Source organism: Protobothrops mucrosquamatus, unplaced genomic scaffold (genome assembly GCF_001527695.2).
Source record: "Protobothrops mucrosquamatus isolate PMUCROS unplaced genomic scaffold, P.Mucros_1.0 scaffold624, whole genome shotgun sequence".
NCBI classification, from domain to species: Eukaryota; Metazoa; Chordata; class Lepidosauria; order Squamata; family Viperidae; genus Protobothrops; species Protobothrops mucrosquamatus.
In genome coordinates, this window is record NW_015386920.1 from 515,465 (window position 1) to 532,731 (window position 17,267).

At 39.7% G+C, this 17,267-nt stretch overlaps 1 protein-coding gene across 1 annotated transcript; it reads right to left on the bottom strand.

Moving 5' to 3' along the window:
• Nucleotides 1-1,954: 1,954 nt before the first annotated feature.
• PDZK1 (PDZ domain containing 1) lies at nucleotides 1,955-17,064 on the bottom strand. The gene is made up of 8 exons (XM_015817724.2): nucleotides 16,861-17,064; nucleotides 15,675-15,921; nucleotides 13,789-13,925; nucleotides 12,939-13,134; nucleotides 12,313-12,509; nucleotides 8,099-8,284; nucleotides 5,875-6,177; nucleotides 1,955-1,993 (listed from the first exon to the last, which is right to left on the bottom strand). The coding sequence occupies exons 1-8, from the start codon at nucleotides 17,062-17,064 to the stop codon at nucleotides 1,955-1,957; spliced, it is 1,509 nt and encodes a 502-aa protein (XP_015673210.2).
• Between the last annotated feature and the right edge of the window lie 203 nt (nucleotides 17,065-17,267).

A 17,267-nucleotide genomic window follows, 5' to 3' on the forward strand; every position in this document is an offset into this window, starting at 1 on the left:
ATTAAAATTCCATCAAACAATGGTAGAAGCAGCAGTAGCAGCAAATTGTCAAAATTTTAATTTGGTAAATATTGACAGCCAGTTTTGTTGTAGTGCTTAAGGCACCAGGCCAGAAATTGGGAGACTATTGAGTTCTAGTCCTGCCTTAAGTATGAAAGCCAGTGGGGTGACTTTGGGCCAGTCATGCTGTCTCACCTTAGAAAGCAAGCAGTGGCAAACCACTTCCAAAATCTCACCAAGTAAATTTAAGGGACTTGTCCTGGCAGTTGTCAGGAGTCAATTGACTGGAAGACACCAATATACAATAAATAAATAAAAAAACATACACAAACGTGATTTTCGGGTCCCCATAATTTTTTCAAAATGGGAAAGGGTCGTGAAGAAAAAAAGTTTTAAGAAACACCTATCTTATATTGTTGGCATTAGAAAGATCAAGAAAACTTTGTGGAATTGGGAACGCAGCAGCATTTTCTATCCTCTATGCAGATGAGAAAAAGGAATGGGGTGTGCTGAAAGAATGACACTGAAACATCAACCAAGACTACATATTTGGGTTATCTTAACATAGGAAAAATCTTGATATTTTTTTTTTTTAAAAATTACTACTAAAGAGTCTCTTGTCTTCATTATTCTTTCACAAAAAAGGCAACTGTGAATGTTACACTCAAGTGTTTGCTTGCAAATTCACAACAAAAACCTATACAGCTTTGGTTGGTTCTTGGCTTCTTTTATAGGACTGTTCAGAATTCCTGTGGTTTGATCAATTGAATTAGCATTGGGCAATATTGAAAGGGTTGGCTGCAACAATTTAACTTCCCAGCTTTAAAAAAAACAAAAAACTACAGCAGGAAATGCATAATTGGGCAACATCACTGGAAGGAAAGAATTTCTAATTCTAATTTTTACCTTGAATTTGAGGTGGAAGGAGCTGGGGATGAGAAGGGAAATTTTGCTGCTGAAGTTTGATCATTTGCTACTAAAATTCAGTGCCCCAGTCTTGTGATACTGGGGGGCAAGATTGGCACCTCTTGCATTAAATAAGTTGGAGTAGTCTGCTCGTGGGTGCAATTGGAATAATGTGCTCTGACATGTTAGCTGGTAAATCAGAAGCTATATGTGGAACCCAAACTGACTGTTGAGTTATTTATTTACCATCTTTATTATTTGTATAACTCAAAGTAGAGAACATACCTAATACTCCTTTTTCTTCCTTTTTTCACTCACAACATTTTAAACATAAAGGAGATAACATGAAACTATTTTTAAACTTAGCATCTATCAGAACTAGACATCCTAATGAGTAGCCAGTCTTTAGTTTCTTTGAAGAACCTAATGCTCGGCTACAAGATTAATTCTGCACTTAATTAAAATTGGATGCAGTTGACAAAAAATATCACAGAATAAATGCAATATATTTTAGTTTTAATTGATATAGTATTCAATTCAATTCATACAATTGAATTCTCATTGTGATTTCACTTCGCATGACTAATTTCTGAAAAAAAAAACCTCCAATTGCAGAGATTTTACTCATGTTCAAATTAACATGGGGAAAAAAACTTGGTTCAGACCATCTATTTTTATATCCAAATTGCATCTCTGCCCCCATTTTAAACACCCGCACACTGAGGAATGAAGGACAAGAACTCGGTATCATGTACTGACTTAGTACTGTTCTCTAAAACTGTCTTTGGCTGAAATTAATCCCGAGATGTTTTTGCCTCCAGTGTGGTGCCTCCAGTGTGGTATGGTAGACTGTACTCTTGAGAACAGCTTAGCTATATTATTTTCAGTACATTCATTTGGAAGTAATTCTCAGTGTGACTTGGTTTCAAATAAATATTATAGGATTACTGTCAAGGTTTTTTTGAGAAATAATACAGTATTGGCATATTTGCTTCAGAATAGCAGCCCCTTTCAGGTACAATATGGAAAAAAATGGACTCTGCTATCATCACAGGTCAGTATCTTCTTCAGAGGAGGATGAGCTGGCCTAGGGAAAGAAAGCAATAACTGTGTTAAAAGATGGAAAATACATTTATAGCACCATTAAGGGGGACCAGTTACAATATATCATAAACTATAGATTTATAGATTGAGCTGTGAGATGAATTGTCAGAAGTCTGAATTGATGGTCTGATTATGAATGCTCAAAATTTTACAATAAAAATCTTTTAAAAACCAAATCACCTAACTGGTTAATTACAAATGTTTAGTCCTGTGATTTAAGCACGGCTTGAGCGAAGGCTCAGTCTAGCTCTCTAAGCTAATTCTTTAGCTTAGATCAGTGATGGCGAACCTTTTAGAGACCGAGTGCCCAAACTGCAACCCAAACCCCACTTATTTATTGTCGGGTGCTGGATGGGTGTGGCCCACTGGGTGGGTGTGGCCTATACTGGGTGGGTGTGGCCTACTGGGTGGGCATGGCCAGCTCAACATCGCGTCGGGCACTTGTGCAAGCCTGGGCAGGACTGGGGCAGATCTGAGGGTCTCCAGCGGAGGTGGGGTGGGACCGGGGTGAGCGCCAGGGCAGGGTCCACTGGTGGAGCCTCACTGAGCCTCAGGCTATGCAGGGGACCCCTGGATGGTAGCACAGACTGCCTGGAGCCCTGGGCAGCGGAGGTCAAGGGCCCAGCCTGGCTCTTGAGCTCCCATGGTACCAGGACCCCACAGCCCTGCCTAGCCTAGCTGCACTTCCCCGAGGGGGTGCCCGGCTGTGTTTACCTCCTCAAGGCTACTACTTCTGTGCTCAATCTCCTTGGCCAGGTTGCTCATGGTGGGTGCAGGAGGGCAAAGTGCATGGGTCAGGGAGGCCAAAGCATTCTCAGCAATAGGATGGGAGACCACCAGGGGATAGCGAAAGGGCAACAGGGCTGCTGGTGGCCAAGTGCTAAGACAGGACTTCCCTCAGACCCTCTCTCCCTTTTATTCCTTCCCTCCCTCCCTCCCTCCCATTCCCATTTTCCTTTCCTTCCCTTTCTTCCTGTTTCCCTCCCCTCCTTCCTTCCCTCCCCCCTCCCTCTGTGCCCAGGAAGGGACGAGGGGAGGGGGAGAGATTGGCAGTGCTTCTCTCAAAAAGTAAGAGAGTTGGAAGAGACCTTTGAAGTCTTTAGTCCAAGCCTCTGCTCAAGCAGGGGACCTATATCATTCCAGACAATGGAATATCCAATCTCTACTCAAAAGCCTCCAGTGATGGAGCATCCACAACTTTTCATGGTTAGTTGTTTTCACAAGTCTTTTCTTCTATTCTGGTTTCCATCTATTATTGCCTTCTGATGCTTTGGAAAATAGGTTGACTCCTCTGTGGCAGCCAACAAATATTAGAACATTGCTGTCATGTTACCACCCGTAGTCCTTTTCACTAAGCTAGACACACCCAATTCCCACATTTGTCATATGTTTTAGCCTCCAGCCTCCTAATCATCTGTTTACCATCCATTTAGACCAGATGGTTCCCCAGGTTTGGTTTATAGAACAGTGGCCATGAGCAGAGCCTTCTCAGAGACAGCACCCCAATTATAGAACTTTCTTCTAAGGAAAATATGAACAGTGCATCCCTCATCCGTTTAGAGGCAACTCCAAACACTGTTCAGCCAGGCATATGTAGAGCAGCACCACATTTTATGGTTAAACAGCATTAAGTAAATTACTACTAATATATTTTTTCTTAAAATACACAATTAATATTGTTTTAAGCAGTGCTGGTGATGCTTTACAATAGCTGTCTTTGAGAGTTTTTTTTTAAAGCAACCTGGATTTCTCAGAAACATTTAATTTCGAATTAGATATTGATTTAATAAATTAGGCAGAAGAAACAAATGTTTAAATACATCTAAATCCCACAGACTACTGCCTCCTAGGTGCATACTGCAGAGAAAATAAGGCATTGCATTTCTAGCCAGCATAGCCACAGGATGATGGGAACTGTGATCCATGACATCCAAAAGACATTAGTTTGGGTAAGACTGGATTAAATTATAAAAGAGCAGATGAGAGGAAGTAGAAGCAAGAAACACTTTCCAGTCTCTTACAAAATAATTGGGGGGGGAGTTGACTCAGCCTTTTAATTTCAACTCACGCCAACTCCTCTTAACTTCCCATTCAATCCAAAGAGTTCTATGATTTTAGGGAGGGGAGATGGCAAGAATAGACCACAAAACCAATCTGCGAGTTTGCTGTCTCGCCTGCCTGCACACCACCTCCCTGATGCAGCATGTGTGTGTGTGTGTGTGTGAGATGGAGTGGGAGGAGGTTAAAAAAAGGGGGGAGGAAAGGGGGAAGCTCCCCTTTTTTGTAACACCTCGGCTTCCTCCTCCTCCTCTTCCCCCCCCTTTCATAAACACACAGATAAACCCTGCTTTCTTCTCCTTCTCACCCTTTCTCTCCAGCCGCCACACATTGCCGGCCGCCAGCAGTTCCAGGCTGTGGCCCTGTATGACTGCTGCATTCCCCTCTCCGGCCCTACAACATGGCGGAGAGGGCGAATGGGAGCTGGCCAATGCTCGGCTTGTGCCACTGCATGCTCCCATCTCTGCGCCTTTCATCCCACAGGCCAGGCATGCCCTGGGGCGCTAGGCTTACAGAACGCCAAGGCCCAAGCAAGGAAAGGTGTGGTGCAGCAAAGCAGAGCCGGATGAGGAGAGGCCCGGCAAAGCGGGGAATGGCCAGGTGTGACGGGCGAGGCTGAAAGGAGTGGGGCAGGGCGGGGTGAGGCAAATGAGCTGCAGCTATTGCTGCAAACCACCAGCTCCCGAACGCTCGCTGTTTTCTGTCCGTGTGCCAGGCGGGCACCCAGCTGGGTTGGGGTGGGCCAGGGCTGGTGCAGTGGGGGCCGGTCCCTTGCCATTTATGGGACAGCTCCAGGGGGCCAAATTTGGGCCCTCCCCAGCCCGGCCCCGGCCTGCGGGCTTTGTGTTTTACATGTCTGAGCTACAGCTTTGGTGGCTCTGTAGGCACCTGCTGCTTTGGTGGCTCTGTAGGCAGAGCTGCAAAGTTCTCTTCTCACTTTGCAGCTCTGCCTACAGAGCCATCAAAGCATCAGGTGGAGCGCCAGAAGCTCGGGGAGGGAGGGTGCTGAAGTGGGCGGTCGGGCCATTGGCAAGAGCAACGCGTCTGAGCGGAAAGCGGCCACGGAACAAGTGGGGCAGGTAAGAAAAGAAATCCTCGCTCCCCCCAGAAACTGCCTTTCTTTCCTTACCTGACTCCCAGCCCCATGCCGCTTCTCCTTTGCGATCTGCCCCTGCCATGTGCAAGGAAACAAAGGAAGTTTTTTTGGAGAAAAAAAAAGGTCAATCAATTCCAATTTCATGATCTGTCTGGCAGGGGGAGGGAAGCAACTGGTCTACCACCATGCTAGCACCGCCGCATTGCTTCTCCCCATGCACAGGCCCTGCCCCGCTCCTCGCACAGAGCGCCTCCCCATGCACAGGCCCTGCCCCCATCCCCACGTGGCACCTTCTTTCCAGCTCCGATGAGTCACTTCCTCCGCCGCTGTGTGGGACTAAAAATAAAGTTCAATCAATGAATTCCAACTTTGTGAGATCTTTTTTTTTTCCCCGTGAGAAGTTGAAATTGATTGATTGAACTTTTGTTGCACACAGTGGTGGAGGCCTAAAGCGAAAAGGTTTTATAAAACCCAGCTTGCCTGGGGAGATTTTGATGCAGGTTGCTCATGGACGGGACTGAAGGCCTAGGACTAGGGCGATGGCACGCGTGCCCACAGAGAGGGTTCTGTGCCACCTGTGGCACGCATGCTATAGGTTCGCCACCACAGGCTTAGATCATTCAATTATTTGCAATGTATCATACTGGTTTGATAATCAGATGCCACAGATTCTTGTGAGATTTTTCTCAAGTTAATACAAGGAAACTCACCCTTTTTCGTGGTCCTGGCAGCGCATTTTCTGGCTCTGTTGCTTGTATCTCTGCATAGGCAGGAGGCTCATCATGGCTGTCACTTAATGGGTCAGCCATGGAGGCTGTAACAGCCTTCTTTTGGGAGCAGAAGTGCTGATAAGCCTTTTTGTCACACACCGATAGTGTCAGACTGTTACCACTCTCTTGGATTCTTGCTACCACGTCTTCATACTCTTCATTCTCTACATTGGTACCATTCACTTCTATCACGATGTCATCATCTTGCAGCCCTGCTATATCGGCAGGCCCATCCTTTTTTACCTGCAATTAGATTATCTGAAATGATTATACTAGTAACTGCTGTTCTGCTTGATTGAGAGCAGCAGGCAGTCCATGGTAGATGGTGTACATACAAATACATATTTACTTTTTTTTATTCAAGGGTGTGAGTGCCAGTTGCAGTCAGATACTGCTCTTTGGATAAAGGCATGACTATTTGGGGAGGGGGATGTGCATGGAGAGTGTGCCCGTAAGATGACAGGCGTGGTGTTACAATTAGAGCCCATTTGTTTTGTGCAAAAGGGGTATGTTGTCAATTGCAATCCCTTGACTTCCGTTTGATAAATTTTGAGTCACTGGGCATTCTGGGCTGTGGACTACATTTCTGCTGCCATAAGAGAGATGACAATCCTAGTCATGAGCGAAACTCAGAAGCGGCTGCATTCTTGATCCAGCCACAGTTTCTGGATTTATCATCTCTGACTGGGCAGGACTATTATCTTAATTAAGGCCTCACACAAGGTGTGTTGCTATGTTTGGGCCAGGTGGGCTGGTCAACTGAGAAGAGGGACAGAAGAACCCGAACATTATTGGCTCCTTTGGGGGTGAGTGCTACAAGTTAGTACTTAACTCTCACATTTGAATTAAGATCTCAAATGGCTGCAAACACTTAAGATAACTATTTTATCCAAAAATGTCCTTTCCCCATGAAAAAAGCACCATTATGGAGAGGGAGTTGCAATTTCTAAAAAAAAATGAACTATACACAAACTTTATTGCTTGCTCCAGGTAAATAGGGCTTAACCGTTACCTGACTCTGCAACTACATATTTTATATTTTCTGCTCTTTAGTGAAATAGTAAAGGCAAGATAAGTTTTTCCCAAAGATGCTTTTTCACGATGCAACTGGACTTCCTTGTTTTTCTTTGAAGATGTTTCACTTCTTGGATGAGAAGCGAAACGTTCTTTAAAGAAAAACAAAGAAGTCCAGTTGCCTCATGAAAAAAGCATCTTTGGAACCACTATGACCTGGATGACTGAGAATCTCCATAGACATAAGATAAGTTTGTTATCATTATATGTACATACAAATCAACATATTTTTTTAAAATGACTGCTTTTAAAGTAGCAAAGTGTCCCCAAAACAAAACTCCAGTTTCCATGAACAGGCAAACATTCATTGTCTCAGTTTGTAAGTAATGGCTCTATATTATTTTCCCCATCATTCACCATAATATATGCCAAGAGATTATGAAGACAATTTACTTGAGTGAAAATTGAAAACACAAAGTTACCTCTTAAACTACACTGAACATAAGCAGAATTTATATCAATTCCTGCTACTGTTTCTTTTCCCGCAAACAATTGAGACAGTGAATTTTCTACACTGACTATGTCTATTTGTACACTCCTATCAATGTGGGAAATAACATAAGTGGAAATTTTTATTACTTGGACTTTAGAAGAAAAACTGCAAATATATTTACCATTTACTGTAGACTAACACTTTTTAAAACAAATTCTTAGTCGGATTCTATGTTTATTTACAAGTTGATAATTTCTTTAAAGTGCATAAAAGTGCTAATTCAGTCAACATTGATTAAATCACATTTTAAGATTGCTTTTGCCAAAAGAATTTAGCAGAGAAGGAATGAAAAACACTTAGATGGAATTAAAATATGAGAATAGAGGTATATTATGTTGCTCTAATATTAAATCCTAAAAGTATGGTTCCAGAATGAGCATCAATAAATTAGTTTGGTTCTGGAAGATACTTTACTCTTCCCGTTTCAAATTTCTTTTATTCAGTAACTATTGTATCTTGGTAAGACACAGAACAATGATACACTTCTATATATATTCTGCTGAGTACATTCACACTACAGGATAGAAGGCTGTACTTTTTTTGCCTGATCAATGGAGACTTGTTTTGCTTGCCAGTGAAAAGATTCTAGAGTAATACCTCTTTGATGAACACTCCAGGTATATTGTTAATGGCATTCAATCGAAAGCCGAATCCGGTGAGACCTTTTATGAGTTTACAGAGCCTGGGCTTGTGATTTTCTTCCTCAGCATGCATGGGTACCTTTGCAACGCTCAGATGTGGCTCCAGTATTGTATGGCAGTAGAGACAAGGAGATATTTTAGCCTTAACCAACAAAAAAAAAACATGAAATGAAACATAATGAATACAAGCTGGAGCTTGATGTTACACAATTCTTCACGTTGTGGAACAGGAGCGGAGACGCAGATGCCATGGTTATCTCCTCTCCCCCAATTCTTTCCCATACAGTTTTTCACAATCCAGAAGGAAGGAAGTTTAAATTGCTGGAGGCAGCTAAGTTGTAAGAAAGAATGGTTTGGTGACAGACTCTTGGGAGTTGAGCAATGACTCCATTGTGACTCCTGCTGGCAATTTTTTGACAATCAGCTGAGGGATTTTGTGTGGGTCGGGGAGGTGGAGACAAGTTGAAGCACTTCCCCGTTGTTGGAGAGAAGCTAAACAGGAAAGAGAATTGCACATGCCCAAATGTTTTATGGGGTATATTTCAAAAGAAAACATTTTTTAAACTTTAAATTATAAAGCTTAAAAATAAATTATCTGTCTTGTCCACTTCTGGCCTCAAAATTACTCATTGCTTATTTTGCCCCATTTTACTACCACTGTGTAACCTCTGACCCCTTTCCTGGAGGAAATGCAGTTTGGGAGGTAAAGTGCTAAGAAAAGAGGTTCAGGATTGTAATGAGGCAGCCACTCACACTATTCAAGCTTCACAGGGTTGTTGTGAAAAATAAATGGAGTACTATGTATGCTGCCATTAACTCCTAAAAGGAAAGGTGGAATATACATCTAAAAAGGAATTAAATTAAAATCTGAATAGGACTAAAAGAAATTCAGATGTCAGGAAAGAGATGCTGGAAACCTGAGGAGTAGCCTTAGACTTTTGCAGGTCAGATCTGATAGCCTAATTATAAGCAGAGACAATTTCTCCTGCCTATTCAGTAGATCACACCTTCAGTTACTCTTTTGCTTCTGCATCCTGTCAAGATAGCAAAAATTAGAGAAAATAAAGCAAAAATAGTTCTGAAACTCTTGATTGATATGATAGTTTTGTCACTTTAAGACCCTATTGCTTAGGTCAGGCCTGTCAAACTTGTGACGTCATGTGATGTCGCACGATGTATCACGACTTTTTCCCCATTGCCGGCAATTGGGTGGGTACAGTTTTGTCGTGACGCATCTGGCCCACGGGCTGGCAGTTTGACATGCCTGGCTTAGGTACTTATATTCCATCTTGAATATAGGGATCTTTACTTAGAACAGCTTACACCCTGTGATGACACCTTTAACATCATCAAACAATAATATCTGCCTACTCCAGGTCCTTGGGAAGGACTCAGTAGGTAGACAAAAATGCTAAATTCAGCCTAAATATCTGGCTGACTATACAACCAACCAACAGTTGACTTACAACTATTCATTGACAGTTCAAAGTTACAATGGCACTGAAAAAAGTGACTTATGACCATTTTTCACACTTGTGACCTTTGTAGCATCCCCATGCTCATGTGATCAAAATACAGATGTTTGGCAACTGGTTCATACTTATGACTGTTGCTGTATCCTAAGGTCATGTGATCACCTTTTGCAACTTTTGACAAGCAAAGTCAATGGGAAAGCCAGAGTCACTTAACAACTGTGTTACTAACATAACAACTGCAGTAATTCACTTAAAGACTGTGGCAAGAAAGGTCGTAAAATGGGGCAAAATTCACTTAACAAATGTCTCACTTAACAACAGAAATGCTAGGCTCAATTGTGGTTCATAAGTCGAGGTCTACCTGTAATATAAAAAATTAAGGCAATTGTCTTGAAAGGGATCAATAGTTTCAAGAGGAGGAGAGTATCATAAATAAACTCTATCAGCTGTCATTTGTTTCAATAGCAAATTGAAAGATGACCTTATGGCCGAAGTAGAATTACACAATTGAGGGTAGTTTATGCAATTCCTTTTGTTGCTAGCTTATCTGATTTTTCTGTTTTACATCAAATCCTTTATTAAATATAGGCTTCTATATTGTATTAAAGCTGTACATGTTGCATGGTTCTAACATAACATGATTTGTTTAGAAGAAGTCCTCATAAAGGTAATTATGACATTCAGAGTCGAAATAAGGTTTAGAAGCAGAATTATATTTTAAATATGAATTGTATAGAAAAGTTTAAAAGTTTTAAATCAAGATAACAATATAATCTCATACAGCAAAGTGGCATTTGTGCTAAACTCTTTCTCTTCAAACTCATGGAGACTGGAAATCAGATTAACTAGGAAAAAGATCTGGTAGATAGCGATTTAATAGTATAATCCTTATGAATGTCATATCCTGTATGTCTTCAGCTCTTTCAGTTCTTTTTTTTTAATTCCCTCCATTACAGCAAGAAATAATGCTTAATTAGCCAGGGCTGAGTAGTTAAGCATGGTGAGACCAGATTATTACTTGGATGAAAGATCACCTGGAAATCAATGGAAAGTTAAAAGAACATACCTGAAAGAAGACAATAGCAAATTACATCCATATTGTTTCCAAGAAAATTAAATAGAGGGAGAATCAAGGTCACTTCAAAATGACTTCTCTTAGTAGCCAAATAATATAAAAGAACTGATTTGTTCAGTTGCCATTAATTTTAGAATCCAAAGAATAATGTGCATGTAATGGTTCCAAAGGAAGAAACTCTTCAAAGAACTTTGAGGCATTGTTTACCTTAAAGCAGTGTTTCTCAACCTTGACAATTTTAAGGCATGTGGACTTCAATTCCCAGAATTCCACAGCCAGCATTGCTGGCTGTGGAATTCTGGGAGTTGAAGTCCACATGCCTTAAAATTGTCAAGGTTGAGAAACACTGCCTTAAAGAATCTTTAATGAGAAAGATATAGCTTCGGCACATACATAGACGAAGCCAAAATCTGAATTCTCCTCCCCTAACACATAGTATCTAAGCATAATTCACTCCTTCATTTAACAGTCATTAATCACATTCTCCAATTAGTTTGAAGTTTGAACTTTCCCTCCAGTTGCATAACCCGCCATTTCTTATCTCCTCTTATTACATACAACCTGGAAGAATACTCTACTGAGATATTGTTATGGCTAACTAATCCTCCTGCACATTCTTCCCCCTCCCCTCCAGCACCATCTAATTCTAACTCTAAAAGTAATACACAGGTTAAATAGAAAATATCTGCATCTTCGTATATTGTCACAGCAAGAACATCCGATGTTAACAGCGTTGACATCGCAAACATTGCTATCGGTATCCAGATAACAAGGCAGATAGCTACCATGCCATTTAAATATTGAAATTGTTTCCTTAACAACACTATTACTGTGATGCTTGCAAGAACTTGGGATTTGCTACATATGCAATAGATCTAATGCATGCTCTTCTAGATTTTTGTTTTTTGTTTTTAATAAAAAGAGTCAAACATAATGCTTGATTTCCCATAGAGGTTACTTAGCCTATAATCTTGCCATAACAACATATTGGGCAGCCCAGGAAAGCAAATGTTATTTTAACAACTGGACAGCCTGAAGGCTGCTGTGCTGTCCTTTCCTCATCCTTAAAAAAGCAGGATTACAATGTCAAAAATTGCTGCAGTGAAATTTCAATTTTTTGAAATTATCTAGCTGCATTGTGCATATTTTTATTAGTAACCATATTTCAGAATCCTGGCTTGTGACTTTGCAGAAGTAGTCTGGTAGCTATGACTGCTGTCGTAAAAAATCCTGAAAATTGAGCTGGAAATATTCCAGGGTGGGAATATTTTTATTAAGAGAAGCAGAATTCAACTTCTGGAAAAGTATGACTGAGTAGTACACTCCTTTGTCATGGCAGGAGAAAGCAACGCAAATAAACCCAGTCCTGTCAAGCTACTAGAACTATCTTTTGGTTTCTAATGCTCAGGTGCTGCAAACACAAAGTTCTCTTGTAACCAGGAAGGCTAGAAGAACATATAATGATTTAAAGCTGTTATTCTCAGAATGTTAGGTATGCATAAACCTTTGCATCAGGACACCCTTGCAACAGCTACAGCTCTTTACCCCTCCCCTCCATTTCACAGCTCATTACATAATTTCCAAATTAACTCATTCTTGCAGTCAAGCTGTGAACATTACCATTTTATACATGGTGTCAGTCTCTTTATCCACCACTAGTAGTGTTGTGTTTTCACCAGATTGTCTGATTTTCTCTACCACAGCTTCATGGTCCAGTGCTTCAATTGGCTCTCCATTTACAGCGACCAAGACATCATTGTCCCTGAGACCTGCTTTAGCTGCAGGGCTGTCTGAATCAATATCCTTAATCAAGTGGCCTGCCCAAAAAAATAAAAATCAAATCAAATCAGAAAAGCCTAATATCCTAGCAAAGCACAGTCCCATAGCCAATGTTTAATTTGTACTAGTTTTCAAACTCTAGTATTAAGGCAGATAATAAGCTTGACCCTAACCCTTTCATCTTGGTATATGCCCTCTGTTGTGGACATTCTAATTAGAACAATATACATCACAAAGCAGAAGCCAGACCAGGTCTATAAAACTGGAATTGAGATATTTTCCCTTTAACAACCATTATGCAAAACTACAAAGGAGATGACTGACTAAACTTGGAAGGAAATTATGGGGTTCCTTAAATGCTATTTCTCCTATTAATTGGAACATAGTTCTTGGGTGTGGGAATATACTATACATCTTTTAAAGAAGTAAAGTCCATATTGCATACTACCATGTGGGCTAATTCTTACCTTTGCCATTTTGCTCCATTCTCAGGTAAAATCCATAACCAGTATTCCCCTTTTTGAGCTCAATATTTCGGGGTTTGTGAGGTAATAATTTCAGACTGGCCTTTCCCCTTGTCAATTCCATATTCCGCCTGTAGTAATACTGGTCAGTTTCTTTATCTGACAGTAGAAACACAACCTGATTCCCAGACTTTTTCACCTGAGGACGTAGACATAGAGACAATATTTTTGCCCTGCTGTGCAACCTGAAACAGTCTCATCTACATACAACCGGTACATAACAGTTATCCATTTTTTTTTTTTTGATGATGATGTTTTCATTGGTGGAGCTAGAATTGTTCTGTACTATCATTATAAAACCTGCATTTCTGAAATTGATGTTTACAGTATTTGCTTATTCTCATATTTATGTATTTCAGGTGTGCACATTTTTTTAACTATTTTGGATAGTTACTTAATGATATTAAAAAATACTATTAGTACTCAGACTTCTTATTCAATTTGGAAATAAATTTTTATAATATAAAATAGAAAGCAAATGGATGGATATGACTTGATTCAATTTGGAAGGATGGGACACTACTAGGAGGTGGTTGTACTTAATTTTAGGGACTGTGTAATTCACCTTGCTTAATATGAAAGAGTTAATTCAAACACATTTTTTCCATGTATTGTGTGCAACTTTATTTTCCATCTGTGCATGCCAGTCTTTGTCTAGGGCGATCTACTTGCGCATGCTGTGGCAAGATGCAACTGGGGTAATAATTACCTATATTCCATCAAATTACCATTATAACTTGATCTGAATAATCTACAAGAATTGGGTGACAAATGAGGTTAAGGCTTAAAGTACCTTCTCAACTACTTCTTCGTGTGTATTGTTCTCCATATTCTCTCCGTTGATTTCTATAAGGCGATCATTTGGCTGCACTCCAGCTTTCACAGCTGGACCCTGTGGGGTCAAATCTACAATGAACAAACCTTTCTGTCCTGGAAATGAGAAGCAAATGGGAGAAACAGAAATAATTCTTTACTTGTTAATATGTTCACTTTGCTCACAGTGAACACAGCATGGGTAGCAGTATATCCAGTCTAGTTCAAACAACACTGATGTGGCACCAGAAATGTGACAATAACATTTATGCCCTTTCAATGCCTCCAAAATTGAAAAGCATTTATTATGCTGTAACCCAGTATTAGTTTATGCTTTGTCAGATGCTTTGGGGGTGGGTGGGGCTGCAATTATAGCGGTATAAGTGACTGATTAGGAGGAATAAATTATTTATTAACTACTACTGCTTTTTCCAGTGTTCATTAAAACTTGATTTATTATTTTTCACCTACTTTTAAGTACCAAATCTCTCTCTCTCTCTCTTTTTCAAAATACACTAGCTACTTCTGGCACGCAACATTATAAAACTACCTGAAGAGATATCTTATTTATATTCTCAACTGTAGATGTAAAGAATCAGGTAATAATGCAGCATTCTGTTCACTTCTTTCATCCACATTGTCATAATATGACTTCCTTATAGAGGTCTAACAATATAACAAAGTCTGGGTTCCTATATCAGAAGACCATGGCAACGTAGGCTGTGGATGGTCTAAAGCAGCCTATTTATATAAATGACAAAACCCAATCAAAATTTTTAGAGTTTGCATTGCTCTTGTGATGACTGACTCCCAACTGTCTTGAAGAAAAAATCATTTTCCTGTTCCTTATGATTTGAACGTTGATGGCATAGCAACAAAATAATCACTAATGTGAGGAATTCTAAACTTATAATGGGGACAATTAGTATCTAAAAACTACTAAAAATTAATTGGTTGAAATGATGCACCATAGGGCAACAATGTTTGAACCAAGTTACCCAAATGGACTAATTCACAGGATGTGTCCAAAATCTGGAACTCATTCTCCCGAGGTAATGAAATTTGGGTAAATTGTGATTGCTAGCTGCTACTACAAGTCACCTGATCTTCATTTTCAACATTCTGTGACAGTTTCTTAGTCAGTCTTGCAATCCCTTGTTCCTTCCCCACCTAGCAGTTTTCACTTACCTGCCTGGTAGAAAGGCAAGGGGAGGGAGGAAGGAAGGAAGGAAAGAATGGGAAGGGAAGAAAGGAGGAGTGAATGAGAAAGGGAGGGAAGTAAGTAAGTTGAAAGTTGCTCCCATTCCTGCTGCTTTTTTGGCCACCTATGGTAATTCTGTTTCTTTGTTTAAGTAAGGAAGTATCTCTGAAAAAATGACTCAATAGGGCATGGGTTGCCAACAGAATTCTGCAACCTGTCACTTCCACATGATTGTGACTGCAGTTCCCAGAATTAATAGCCAGAATGACTGAGATGGCCATACCAGACTTCATCTGCCTTGTATCTCTAAAAACCACAATTCTTTTCAGTGGAAGAACACCCGAAGATTGAATAAAAAAGCATTCAAATATTTTACATGTATATGTGAGTAATACATACAAATATGGTCTAATATGTCCATAAACCTGGCACTTATAGATGCTTTGGCTTGTAATTTCTTTTTAGGAGAACTTCAGATTCATTCAAGGACTTGCTTTAATTAGCATAACAATTGATCATCCTAATAATGTCCTTTAATAGATGGTTTAGGAATTTGGCTTTAAATACACACTCAAAATTATGTCACTGGTTATAGAATGTATCTAAAATGGTTTTTGCACAAGAAGTTTACATGTCAGTTTTATTTATTTATTTATTGTCCTTACCTGTAGAAGACTTCAAAGAGAAACCATAGCTATTTTTTTCCTTAATTAGATAACAGAGATGGGGTTGTGGAGCTGTACCCGATTCTTCAGATTGCACAAGTTGGAGATCTTCTGTCTGTTCTTGGTTTGGTGACTTTTCAGCCAACTCTTCAAGACTGATTCCTTCTTTTAATGCACTTTCATAAGAATGGTCATCCAAAATAAGGAATAATACACGAGTGACACTTTTTCTAATTAAATCAGCCACCTATAATTGATGCAATGAGAGACTAAGAGGTAACTAAAAGAAATAGCAAAATGGCACAGAATGTGAATTAGGAAAAACACCTGAGGGAGGAGAGCTAGATCACAGAGCCGTGTTATTCAGCTGTTTTTTTTTTACAGAGAGGATTAAAAAGTCAGAATAGCTGTTGTGACAATGCAATCAAAATCCCACCTCTTTTTTATGCGCATACATCTTGGGGTTATTTGCACATTTACCTTACCTTGAAGCCTATGGCAGATAGGAGAATAATTAAAAAGCAGAATTTTCATAAAATTGATTGCTAAAAGGGAGAGAGAAAATTATGATCCTGAGAATTTGTTGAAAATAGCAACCACTGTTTTATAATACCACCAGTATGATTTATTCTCTTGAAAATTACACTTATGTGACAGAAGCTTGAGTAGTGATTTCATACCTGAAGTTGTAGAAACTATAAAAGTTGAACTTAGCTGGGTTAGCTAAGATCAACTATTACAGGACACTGTAAATGCTCTCAAGTGGTGGCTCTCGGGACTTTATCACCTTTTCATCTTTTCTATTGTGCAAGGATGAAAACTCCATGAAACTCCATTAAATCAGCCATAAGTCTCTTCAAAGTGCTTAGAAGTCGGTTGTCATTTAAGTTCCCCTATCATTACTGACTGGGTGGAAAGGTTAAGGGAAAGATAAACTGAATTCTTTTGCTCATATGGAGAATGAAAACAAGTATCTGAAAGAAGGAAAGATTTTCTTTCTTTGCAGAGTTTTTTTTTCTTTTGGCATTGCATGGTTTGGGTGCTGGCGGAAGATTTTGGAAGTATTCATCTTTGGAAGAAGAAGATATTTTGAATAAATGCATACAAGGATCAAATTGGTTGATGAGGTGTGTGAAAGAATGTGCTTTTCATTAGGAAAAAACAAACAAATTAAAATATCTCCTACCTCTCCATGATCTTCCTTATCTATAAACACTCCATTAATCTTCAGGATTCTGTCTCCATCTTTTAGTCCTGCCTTCTCAGCTGGACTATCCTTTTCTACATTTCGGATAAGATGCCCTGTTTTGAATTTCTCAATGCGTAGGCAGAATCCATAGTTTTCACCATCTTCTCTGGCCAGTGTGCATTCTCTGGGATGAAGTGACATCATTTCTGTCAAAAGAAGTAAAGAAAAAAAAAATCTGCCAGAACATGCATGTGAAGAAAGAAAGACTTTATTGAAGGAAATTGCTCAAATAAAATGAATCAAGTGAGCTACTCATAAAAGGGAATGAGAGGGGGAAAAGAAAGCATTTTGATATGGGAAAAATGTACTGAATACTGCTGATAGGGTCATCTCATATAATGAAT